At 34.5% G+C, this 12,917-nt stretch overlaps 1 protein-coding gene across 3 annotated transcripts in view; it reads right to left on the bottom strand.

Moving 5' to 3' along the window:
• Positions 1-3,522: 3,522 nt before the first annotated feature.
• Positions 3,523-12,917, bottom strand: part of TBC1D15 (TBC1 domain family member 15) — a 107,735-nt gene continuing 98,340 nt past the window's right edge. For all 3 annotated transcript variants that reach the window (XM_072655391.1, XM_072655390.1, XM_072655392.1), the window contains 5 exons: positions 10,996-11,095; positions 10,396-10,493; positions 7,962-8,078; positions 5,615-5,701; positions 3,523-4,898 (listed from right to left, as the gene is read on the bottom strand). In XM_072655391.1, coding sequence (XP_072511492.1) covers positions 4,677-4,898; positions 5,615-5,701; positions 7,962-8,078; positions 10,396-10,493; positions 10,996-11,095 — 624 coding nt within the window. In that variant the 3' untranslated portion in view covers positions 3,523-4,676. The remainder of the gene's footprint in view (positions 4,899-5,614; positions 5,702-7,961; positions 8,079-10,395; positions 10,494-10,995; positions 11,096-12,917) is intronic.

Below are 12,917 nucleotides of genomic sequence, written 5' to 3'. Positions count from 1 at the left end.
AATGTAGAGGCAAATAAAAATTAAGCTCAATTCTTTATTTCACAGTGACTTCAATTAATTCCAATTTTAATGTTAATCTTTTGAAGAGCTAGGGATAAAATCATCTATTCAACTTTTCTATCTTCTGTTTCTTTCCTCCCTTTTCCTTGCCCTCCTCCAACCAGTTCCCTTTGATGTACTCTGTTTCTCCACTTAAATACCTATGGGCATATCTTACTGCTGTTACCAGTTTGATCCACATGGTGGATTCTTTACTAACTGACCTATTTCAAGCTTTGTTCAAAAGTTTTATTTACATAAGGGAAGGGAAAAGCATCTTTCATCTTAAAATTTCTTAAGAAGGACAACAATAGAAACTAGTGCTATGAACTAAATGACAAATGTGCTCAATTAAAGAAACTGTCTTCCTTAGAAAGGAAAAATGAGTAGGAAAAAGCTCTAGTTGGCAGCACCCTGGCACAACTCTCACACTCAGAAAACACTCAGAAAATTCCTATTAGTTGACCCCTGGAGGAACTGATTCATTAGTAGTTATGATTACCTTAACAAATTTAAACAAACTTTTTCTTCAAAGCCAATTCCCAGAAATAACATATCAATTTATTCTTCAGTGAAGTTTGTTCACTAAAAATTATCAGCAATTTTTTTACGAGTCACTAGTTTAATAAATGTGCATTCATAATTTTCTGTTGTGTATCTAATGTTTGTTATTAACCTTTTGCTATAAAATATTCAGGTTTTAAATCTGCACAGTAAGGACTTGTTTCACTTGTTTACAGATGACTGTCTGGACGATCTTAATAGCCATTCTTCTATGTTTTAACTCATGTCTAGTGTATGACACAGTAGGTTTGATTCTAAATCCACATTATCATGCTCAATGTATAAAGTAAGCAATCTAAAAGGTGCTGTAATTTTTTTTCTTGCTATCAAGGCACCATTTAGCATTCTTAGCATAAGCAAGTAATGCCCAGGAATGACATCTTTCCCAATACAACCTAACAACTACCGGTGATCTGGGTTTCTGCAGGATTGTGCTAATACACTCTAATTTCTAACAACTAATTTTTGTCCCTCAAATAATGCATCTTTCGTTGGAGTTTCATAGCAAAAATGGGAAGCAGTGTGATCCAATGGAATCAGAGGAGGCAAGTCCAAACCCTATAGATAGGCGGTGACCTAGTGCAAATCACTTAACCTAGGTTGTGGCTTATCTTTAAATTAAGGGAGTTGGACTAGAGAGCGCCTTCCAGTTGTCAATCAGGATTTTATTATCAAAACAAGACGTAGGCAATTTAGATAACTTTCTAGTTATATTACACGAATCTTTCACTTTAAAAAATTACTGCTCATGAATCCTAATTGGAATACAGTAGAATCCTCTTGTCATACTCTCTTCCTTCGCGTAACAAATGAAAAAAAAATGAAGAAAAAAGGTGAGATATTCCAGGTTACCTAGGATGATTAGGCTAGCTGATCAAATTGCTTATAACTTCAACATTCTTACTCAGGAACTGTCTTCTCCCTTTTTGTTTCCAAAGTGCTTTAGCACTGGGAGAGTCTGGGAGAGTCATTTATTAAATGCTTATTGACTGCATGGGTGCTAAATAGCACAAAGAAAACAGTAGGTTAACTGTAGACAGAAAAAAAGTTTGCTTTCTTCCCATTTTAGGTACAACACGTTGAAGATCACAGTATTATCCTTTTTGAAGTTTACAGGAAATTTAGAATAATGACCTCCCTCTAATTCTAATATGGACTTCACAGTTGTGTCCTGAGGATTAATTTTCTACAAAATGCTTTAGATAAATGCCAGGTTTAACAGGGATCACCTTTTCTAAAAATCCTGTTCAAGGTTTTGGCAGCTAGTCATTTTTTGTTTTCCTGACATGTTTTGCTTAGTTCTGATTTTTGTTATTTAGGATCACCCTTACACATTTTTACATTTGTCTTCAATCCATGTTGACTAAGCTATTTAAAACAAGAAAAATTTGTCATGTCACTATGGGACAAATCCCCAGACCTTTTGCTCTTAAGAGTGAAAAATTTTAAGACATGAAATACCTAACAATTATTAAACTATTAACATAGAGATCCTAGAAATGAAAAGTACCCTAGCCACTCAAGAGAACATATTTAGAACTTAAAAAGTCAAAGGAACTAGATAGTTCCATGAGCAAAACTAATAACCTACTTCAGCTCTCTAGGATTATTTCTCATAAGTATTTAGCCTTAATTGTAGCAGCCTTTCAGCAGACTATTTCATAATACTAAAAACTCTATTGATTTGACTGGGAATATCTTCTAATCCTCCATATCTATATGGTGTGTTGAGGCTTTCAAAGGCTTTTCACAAGCATCATCTCATTGCAATGTCACTATAACCTAGTCAGGCAATCAAGAAAGTTGTTATTCTTATTTCCTGATGAGGAGAGTGGGGGTCAGATGAACAAAAAGCCTATAGATACATATTTGGCTGGTAAACGGGTCAGGACTGAAACAGAAGCTAGATTTTCTCACTTCTAATCCAGAGTTCTTTTCATTTTGCCACTCAGACCCCCTTAAGCATATGCCTATATATCACAATTTTAGTTGAAAACTGGAATTACTGACCATTCCAAAAAATAACTCAGAATCCACCTGAATTTTGTTTTGTCTATGCAATTCAAGATGACAAAATATTTACTCTCCACTTTCCTTTTTGCTGTGTTTGATGCAGTCTTGGTCAGAGCCTACTAAACAACTTTAATAACACTTTTATATGAAAAAAGACAGCACATTTAGTCAAAATGTGTTTTAACCAAAAAAGTTCATATTTTTTAAAGTGTCATTAATTTTACAAAAGTTCAATTTGCAAAGGGATAAAAATCAAATTAAGTGGTAAATGGCGTAGGAAATTCTCCACCCACCCAACCCCTCCCTACCACCCTTTTCTCCAAAAAAAGCTAACATTCAGGCAGGAAGAACAAGAAGGGCATCATGATGTTCTAGTAATTTCCTGGATAACAGGAAATGAAAGACTGGAGATGTTGAGCTTTGGATCAGTTTGTTTTTTCTCTGAATAGGCTTATTCATTATTAACTGATAAAAGATAACACACATGGAATATTAAAAGCTAAAATATCATAGTTCCACTGTGATGATTTTCAACATCTATTCAACTAGAATAGAAAGTTTACTCAGCTTCCCCAACTTCCTGAAATAATCTATCTTCTTGCTCATTTCAGTACTATGTTAAAAACTTTTTCTTTTATACACTGTGAACTTCAGGTTCAACAATATGCCTTGAAGGGCCAGATAATAATCTTCTTCATATTCAATATCACTGCCTGTTCTGGACCTGGTGATGAAGAAATTTTTATGTTATGATGGGGTAGATTTCTTTCTCACTCCCACAATTCATTCAAAAGACTGTTTCAAGCATACAAAAGCTAAAATATACTGAAGTCCAGCTTGGACCCTTTTTCTCCCCATACTAACAAGAAACTTCCCCTTAAGTGTGATTTAATTGAAAACACTAAATCAACTTCAGGTTTATTTCATAATATGTACAGTAGTTAACAAATTACAATACAGTGAATCAGTTATGTTACTTCCACATAACTTTAAAAAGTCATGCAGTACATAGTGTGGTATAAACAAACAACCTTTGTCATATACAAAAAAAAAATGCATTATTATGAGAAATGTGATTACTATCTTTGTGATTTTACATATATTTTAAGGTTTTCCCCCAGGAGTCCTTCATAAAAATTTAAAGAGTTTACTAATCAGTTAATGCATTATTAGGAAAGAATAAACATTATTAGTAAAGTAAGATTACTAGCAATTAATTTTAAAATTACATGAGGAACAGGATTAAATGTATTTTCATGAAATAAATCTTTAGTTAAGAAAATAGTTTTGAAAAAAGAGCTCATACGGAAGGTATGCATTAATTCTGTCAAATTAGTTTGTACAAATCAAAAGTCAAATTTATTATGTTGAATAATGAAAATATGCCTATCCTCTTAATACTCATAAATAAGTGCTCATATATGTAGTATTTATATGCACAAGTGAAGAGATGTTAACATGTAAAAATATACTGTTCCTCCACTTACAGGAAAAACACAGATGTGGACATCAAATTGAATTTTAAAATGTCCAATTCAAATCTACATTCAATCAGCACAAATACTTAAGCAGAGTATTTTTTGTAAACAGTTGAGAAACAAATTCTTTTTTTGTCTGTTTGGTTTTTTTTAGTCAAATAATCTCTACTGGGAAACAAGCTACTTTTCAACTTGGCCGCAGGCTTCAATTTTAATTCCATCAAATTCAAAAACCACCAAGACTTCTAGGTAAACAAAGTGAATGCTTTTAAAAGTGCATAATTTCCAACTCATCCACTTTAAATATTATGCAATTCCAGTTCATCAGCAAGAAAAGAAAATGCACTTGGCTATAAAAATATTAAGGAATGTTATTGAAAAGAAAAGGCTATTTGGTAGAAGTAACTACAAAAATAATTAGTTTAAATCTTTGTAAAGCTTTAATGCAAGAACATCACAGTACACTTTCTTTCCAAAAACCTTAAAGCATAATCAACTCCAAATTATAAATATCCACCTTTCAAGTACTTGAAAAAGAATCGCAGCAAAGTGTCTCTTAAAAAATTAAGTAAAGAAGACTGATCATGCAGGTGTTAATCTGCTGACATTCTGTGACATCCCTAACTGCCTCGTGTTGTCATCTCTGGTTCCATTGGTAGTAATTAAAGGCAAGGAGCTATTCTGAAATGCAGGTGTAGAACAACTAATCACACCAACATTTTCATCTTCCCCAGTGTCTGAATCTGGTGTTGTGACTTCACTGTTATGGAGTCCCAAAATTTCAGAGACTGCTTGAGGCAATTCCTAGGAAGAAAAAAAAAAGTAAAGAAAGTTAATAGTTGTGGAGAACAAGAAAATCGTTAACAGTATTTTTTGGTAATGATTAAAAAAGCATATTTTGTTCAAAGCTACTTTAGCAGGCTGTTTTATTTATGTATGAAAATTAGCGTTTAGATCCTTGAAGAAACAAAAGTGTGACAAAGTAAGAATTCTCATAAGATATACTCTAGGCAAAAATACAACACAGAATAATGATTTGGTCTGAATTCAACCTGCTGAGCATTAATTTTGCTTTTTAAGGAAAAAAAAGTAATTTTACTTTGTAAAATGGATTAAAAGTCCAATTAGTAAAACTCAAATGAAGAACCAAAATACTATTCATTTAATTATTTCCAATCATTACCCCTATTTCTCACTACTGCAAACTTAACAGAATGTCCTATTCTGCATTTACTAATTCAATTGGATAATTTGTCAAGGCTTAGTTAAATTTTGTCACCTCTCAGATCCTCTTAAATGTTTTTTAGTAATGTTTGCTACATTGTCTTAGTATGTGCTATACTTCTTAACTGGCAAAGGTTTTCAATTAAGAGATAATCCATAATAGTAGCCAAAAAGCTAGCCAGTGCTTTCCTTGGCAGTCCTAAAACTATCATTTATTTATTTTGTCTCAAGTAAGGAATAACTCTTCTCGCTGCACATCTCAAATTCTTTCATTTCTTAAAATTACTATGGCATACCTTGCATTTGGTCATCTGTATACAAATTGCTTCTGCCTTGCATAGTACATCTTCCACATCAATTTTCATGGACAACTCATTGATATGCTAAAAATGCATTCAAAAAATAAAATTACAATAATAAAATTACAAAAATTAGACATATCATAATAAGCTACCCTAAAAATGTTATCAGTTCTACTACAACGGCGGTAAAATTCTTACTACCCAAAGTATTCAATTTATACAAATATTTTTTCACCAAAATGCTTAAACTTGTTTATCCTAAAGAATAGCATTTAAGTTACGGAATAAGTTCAGTAACTTAACGCATAACCTATAAGAAAAGGAAGCTGCTCTCTCATTTAGATAAATTTTGTGTTTTTTGTTAGACATAATTTTCGCTTTGATTATCCAAGAAAAAAATGATTAGTACATATTTGTTGCATTCTCTCACCTGAGTCTAGAACTTCAGCAATGATTCAAATGCAGGTTAAATTCTTAAAAATAAAATATTTTTGAAATGAAAAAAAGCATATAGGTAAACACTAAAAAGTAATTACTTCTTATCACTATTCTGCTTTGTAAACAAATATTCCATGGAGCCCAAAACTTCACATGGGTCACTTTCACTTGCATTCCTTATATCAATCATTATTAAAGTACCTCCTTTGTCCAAGGCAATCCTTTAGGCTCTAGGAATTTCATTCAAAAACCACAATGATCAAGTAGTTTATAATGCTCTACATTTCACTGGAGGAATACAACATGCACAGAGAAGTACATACAAAAAAAAAAAAACCCAAAAAAACTGCGGAGCCAGAGGGCAATAATAAATAAGAAAAGATTTCATGAAGGAGCTGACAGCTAAAGGTAAGCCTCAGAGAATTCTGAGAGGTGAAGCTGCAGAAGAATCAGAGTCTGGGGAAGACTTAGGTTGAGTTTATTTGAAAAGCACAAAGGGCAAAGGAGTATGTCAGAATGTTAATTCAATGGTCCAGTTTGGTGGGGTGTACAGCACAGGTGAAGGGGAACAGCATGAAACCTTTTAGACACAGACAAGGTATCTTTGATTTTGCTTGACTATGCATATTTGTCACAAAGGTCTTTTTTTTTCTTTTCGATGGGAGTAAGAGTGGGAAAGAAAATAAATGCTTGGTTAATTGGAAAAAAGAGAACAGCATGAAATGAGGCTTAAGATAGATTCTAAAGAATTTTACTATCAGGCTGCAGAAATTCTATACAGGGTGCTCCAAAAATCTCAGCGCATTTTAAGCTATTAAAGTTTAAGCTGAAATGTTCTATATCATCCTCAAGCCAAATAAAGAAGTACAAAAGGTTTCTGAGCAGGTGAGTAACATGGTTAGAGATATTCTTTAGAAGCAAAGTATCAGCTGCTACCCCTCCTGTGAATGACTGAGAAAGAATGAAAGCACAGGTCATGGTAACTGGGGCTGCTGAACTAGGAAGCTGGAACGCTGGAGAAGACATCAATGCGAATATTAAAATCCCACAAAAATAAATGTAAGGATTGAGAGATTCCTTGAAAAAGGAGGATGAGAAACTAGCAACAATGCTAAAGGGGATGGGCAGCACAGTATCTTCTTGTAAAGCTTGAAAGCCCCACTACTCCAAGGGCTCCACCACAGCTTCCCTGCTCTGCTGACTTCTCTGCTCTACTACAGGGGTGCAGGGTGTCACCTCTATAGGTGCAAGAAGCCGCTCCAAGATCACCTATCTCTAAATGATTTTCAAGTTCCTTTATACAACTCTAAAATTCAGTCATTGTGAGAAGTCAGCCATAGGACAAAGCTGAAAACTCCTTGTAGTGAAGGATTCTTGAGACCCTACCACCACTACACACCTGGCAGTCATCTATAGCTCTGAGGAAGGAAGGAAGGATTGAAGATTTTGTGAGTTTTGCAGTCAGGTCCCTATTGCTAATGAACTCTGGGTAAAGATATATGTAAACAGTTACATGCAAGTGCAAATGAAAGGTCTTCCTTTCTTTGTAGCACCAGAAGCAAAGGCATTCAAGTCAGGCTCTTCCATCAGGTGATAGAGGAGATGGAAAAAAATTCTTGTCTACTGTTTCTGCTGGGGAAACCAATGAGACTATCTCTGATGATGAGATCACAACTGTCAGCTCCATTCATGTTTTGTATAAGACATATTTGGGGAAATGAATGTGGTCTAAATTTGAACCAGTGGGTATATGATATTACTATAATTCGAAACCATTCAAGAAATTTATTTATACTCCACTGCAAAAATGTTCCGTAAGTCAATGCCACCAAAATGAAACAAAGAAAAGTCTACTAAATACTAAAAGTCAAGAACGTGTTGTTCTTAGGAAACTATCACATACCTTAAGTATTTCATTAAAACCATAATGCTTTTCCATGATTTGCTGCTTTTCAGATTCTAGAATAGCACAGCAAAGAAGGAGATGGAAATTCTGACAAGGTAATTCAGTCCACATTACCTATAAAAATAACAGAAATTATTAAATTATTCCTAAAATTTCTAAGATACATTTCTAAAGTTTTGATTCCTGGAGAGACAATGCTATTCTATCTACAAAACTGACATTCTTTAAAAATTTCAAAAGACCTCTGGGGATGGCCAAACCAAAGCTTTAAGGGTTCTTTTACAAGACTTCTTTTGACTCCTCAAATTCTTGATTTTAATTATTTCTCCTATACACGACAGGCTAAGTCTTAGAAATGTAAATTTAATTATCATAGTTTTATAATGCTGCAGAGAAATTTAAAAATCCACCCCATGCAACTAAACAAGAGGCAGCATGTTGGGTGAACAGTGCTGACTCTGAGGTCAAGGACAAACAATGACTGTGAGATCCTGGGCACTTCATGAAACCTCTTAGTACCCCAGGCAGCTCTCTAAGAGCATAAATTACAAAAGAAGTTAATAATCCACACCAAAGTATATTATATTCAGAGGGAGAGGTGATAAAAGGTGAAACACACCTTAATTGGTATGTTTGAATGGCACCTCCACTGGAATATGGACAAACAATTCTTAAGTCCAGTTCAGTAGTCTAACCTTTAAAAAGCTATTTTCTAGAGTGATACAATGACTATGTATTTTAATTAAATATGACTATTTCTTTTAATCAAACATATAACTATTAGAGCTAGGTGGATTGATAGAATGTAGTAGTAGAGTGCTGGGCCTGGAATCAGGAAAGCCTGAGTTCAAATCTGGCTTTAGACACTTACTGTGTGACCCTGGGAAATTCACAACTTCCATTTGCCTCAGTTTCCTCAACTGTAAAATGAGGATAATAATAGCACCCAGGGTTGTTGTGAGGATTAAATGAGATAATAATCATAAAGCATCCAGCACAGTGCCTGACACTCTATAAATGCTAGATAGTATTATTAAAATTATTCACATCACTGCTATTCCTCCCTGCTAAGCCTAGCCCCTCAACTTATACTCTGGCCTCCAGGCTCTCCCACCTTTTTGGGGGGCACAGCTCTGTAATTATTCCTTCTCTCTCACCTTTAAATTCACTCTTTCTACTGTACTTTGTCCCCCACAAACATGCTCAAGCCTTCCCAACCGTTTAAAAGAAAAACTAACAAAAAATTTTTTAACCCTGCCATCTGCTCAAGCTATCAGGTCCCTCCTACCTTCACTAGTTTTACACTGAGTCGAGAAACATTCAAAGTAAATTCCATTTTAAAGTTTAATTATAATGCAATTAACCTCAAAAATATCACTTAAATTATTCTAGTTAGCTAAGGCAGATTTAGTACCTATTACTAATATGTGGTGCTTCCTTTGAATTAATAAGCCTTAATCTTTTTTTAATGAAGTAAAACTGATAAATCATGAAAAACAACTGATAAACATGAAAAATAATACCAGTTACAAAATATATCAAATCTATTTCTGAAGTTCATTCTAGAATACAAAACAATCTGAAAACTGCATAAAGCAATAAAAATCTTCTCAATCTCACCATGGCCCTCCTCTCCTAGTAAGGCACAAGGACCACTAGGAAAGAGTACTTATGAAGAGTATCTGGTACAAATAATTGGCATCATCACGATGGTATAGGGTTATTAAGTAGATAGGCTTACTATTCTCACAATGGACTTATTAATTTTCCCACTTTTTGTTGAAGATATCCTCTATGCTTCTTTTTGGTTTGCTTCTATACTTAAAGATAACTTGACATTATGCCATTTGTTCAGTGTAAAAAGATGAATGCAAAAAACTTTAATCCTCTGGATTTTAAAATCTTCCTTTAAAATATATATCAATCCAGTATACTTTAAAATATATTTTAATCCAGACATCACTGGGTATCTCCTGCGCACAGCTGAACAAGCAGCCACCTTGACTTAGAGTGTCACTGCTATCCCATGAGCTCATCTGTTTAAGAGCCTCCAAGGACTCTGGAACACAAAGTACTCGGGTCTATGCCAAGATTTGTTAAACTTCTTGGGATGAAGCCCTCCCAAGGCACTTGTTCATAGCTTGAGCAGCTCCTGATCAGAAGAGATGGTTCCAGGGTATGCCTGACACTACCTTCCCCTCCCTCCAGTCTCTGATGGATTTTGGATGTACACCCAGGGACTCCAAAACATCTTGGATGACTCTGAGCCTCATACTTCCATGGGCAGATTAGTGATGTAGAAGGAAAGACTGCAAATGTAAAACCTTAACATTCAAAAACACCAGAAAATTCCAGTTGCACTCTACAAAACAAAGTTTGTTTCTCTGGATAATAGAACTGAAGGGTCAGTAAGTAAAATACAGTTTGTTACCTCCCATAATCGAAGAATATCTAGAAAGCTAAATTCCCTTTTGAATCTAATTAGAAGCCAACGGAAACAAAAATAGAGGTATCCTGAGTCTTGAGATTCTAAAAAGAAAGGAAAAAACAGTTATTTTAAAAACAAAAAGCATGCAGTTGTGGCATATATGACACTATAACACATTACAGTGCTCTCTATGAAACTTTTGACATATTTAGTCTAGGCCATTAAAAGAGTAGTGTACTTAAACATGTATTAGTAGTTATCAAACAATGAAAACTCATAGGCTAAATTAGAAAAGGGAAAAAATCAGTTTAGGGTTAGAATTCGATTCAGAGAATCGATTCGATCCATGTACATACATATGAATGTACCTGTGTGTGAATGCAAACATATGTATACACACACATATATAAACACATTTCATTCAGTGAATCACTATTTTTTTCCAGACTACAATTATAAAAAGATGATTCCATTCCAATCAATCATTTTCCAAAGACATCTGTAAAACTGTTAGAGCCTTTTTTTCTTAAGAGCTCCTTAAATTTTTTTTTTTTGTTAACAACCTACTAAAATTAGGAAATAGTTTTGACTCACATAACATACCTAAGTAACTGCAAAATCCACTATCCAGCAAGCGAAGTAAGGTACTTAGCTGAATTAACTGTGTCTTCATGCCTTGCATCTGTTCTTCAAAATTCTGATGCTTTAAAAGGAAAGAATTATTATGACTCCATGGAGGACATAAATACTTTATACCATCCAGATAATCACATATTACAAAAGTGCCATTTATAAATTCAAACATGGGCTTATCATTGTTCTGTTGATATGTGGAATAAATATTTAATTCTAAAATAAAGCCTAATAGATGAAAAAAATTTGGTTTGTCTTGGCAAGGCAAATTTTTTTTTATTCTCTTCCAGAATAAAATTCAGAGACATCATCTCTGAAGTGAATAATTCATACACTTTCCATCTAGAACAAGAAATTTAGTGGTAAAATGTCATGTAACTAAACATAGAAACATTAAGGCAAACAAATAGTTGCCAAATTATTTCCCTTCATTCTATATTTCAAATTATAAAATGAAATCAACACCTAACTAGGTACTTCTCATTAAATTAATGCAAATGATCAGTTGCTTAGGTGCATTCCTTAGATTTTAACAATTCCTTAGATCCTTTGAAAAATACTGTAATAAGCTTTCATGATAAAAAACCGATGTACATAATAGTAGAATTAAGTTTCACCATATGTTAGCATTTAGAAAAGGAACAGGTTTAGAAAAGAAACAAGCCCAGTGGGATCATTTAGAATAAGATAAGCCCATTCTCCAAAACACAAATGGTCAAAGGATATGAACAGTTAGTTTTCAAAAGAAGAAATGCAAGTTAGCAACATCATATGAAAAAAGGCTCCAAATCACTAATAATACAAGAAACACAAATTAAAACACCTCTGAGATTATATCTCACATACACATCACAGTGGTAAAAATGACGAAAGATGACAATGTCAGTTGTTGGAAGGACTATGGGAAGACAAGCACACTGCTGCTCTGCAGAGTTATGCACTAGTTCAGACATTCCAGAAAGAAATTGGGACAAAAGGAAAGGTTTCAAAGAAACCTGGGGAAATTGGAATGAACTGATACTGAGTGAAGTAAAACAGGACCCTGGAGAGCAATTTGTACCATAAATATCAATACAATGCCAAATCAAGATGCCAGAGGGACCAATGATGAAACATGAGACAGACTCAAGGTACAGAATTTGAGGTACAGAAGGTACAGAAAACAGGTTTGTTTCCTAAGACATACATTTTTGGACACAGGCAATATGAGGTTTGGGTTTGTTTTTGTTTTTTAAACTATGCTACAAGGACTTTCCTTTTTTGTTTTTCCAATAGGAAAATTAGGGGGAGGAGAGAGGAAGCAAAGGGCAGGGTAGTGATAGGGTTGTAGGAAGGAAGGAAGAGAGAGGAAGAGAGAAGGAGAGAAGGGGAGAGAGAGGGAGGGGAGGGAAGGGGAGGGGAGGGGAGGGGAGGGAAGGGAAGGGAAGGGAAGGGAAGGGAAGGGAAGGGAAGGGAAGGGAAGGGAAGGGAAGGGAAGGGAAGGGAAGGGAAGGGAAGGGAAGGGAAGGGAAGGCAAAGGAAGGCAAAGGAAGGCAAGGGAAGGGAAGGCAAGGGAAGGCAAGGGAAGGCAAGGGAAGGGAAGGGAAGGGAAGGGAAGGGAAGGGAAGGGAAGGGAAAGAGTCATTGAAGCATTTTTAAAATGCATACAAGGAAGGCCAAAAAGAATCAGAGAAGCAGAAAAGCTTTGAAAGTTACATGGGAAATTTTATTACAAGTGCTCATTTTATTCAGTATTGATAAATGAATTTTAAAAAATTTTAAAGCAAACAATACCAGCCTTCAAATAACTTAAAAGTATATTATTTCTTGCCCAGGAGAAACAAAAGTTAAATGTACCCAAGTCTAATAGTAAAATAGCATTTTAAAAGTTTAATAAATTGTGGGTTATGTTT

This window comes from Notamacropus eugenii, chromosome 3 (genome assembly GCF_028372415.1).
Source record: "Notamacropus eugenii isolate mMacEug1 chromosome 3, mMacEug1.pri_v2, whole genome shotgun sequence".
Lineage (NCBI taxonomy): Eukaryota > Metazoa > Chordata > Mammalia > Diprotodontia > Macropodidae > Notamacropus > Notamacropus eugenii.
This window is presented reverse-complemented; position numbering and strand designations above follow the sequence as displayed.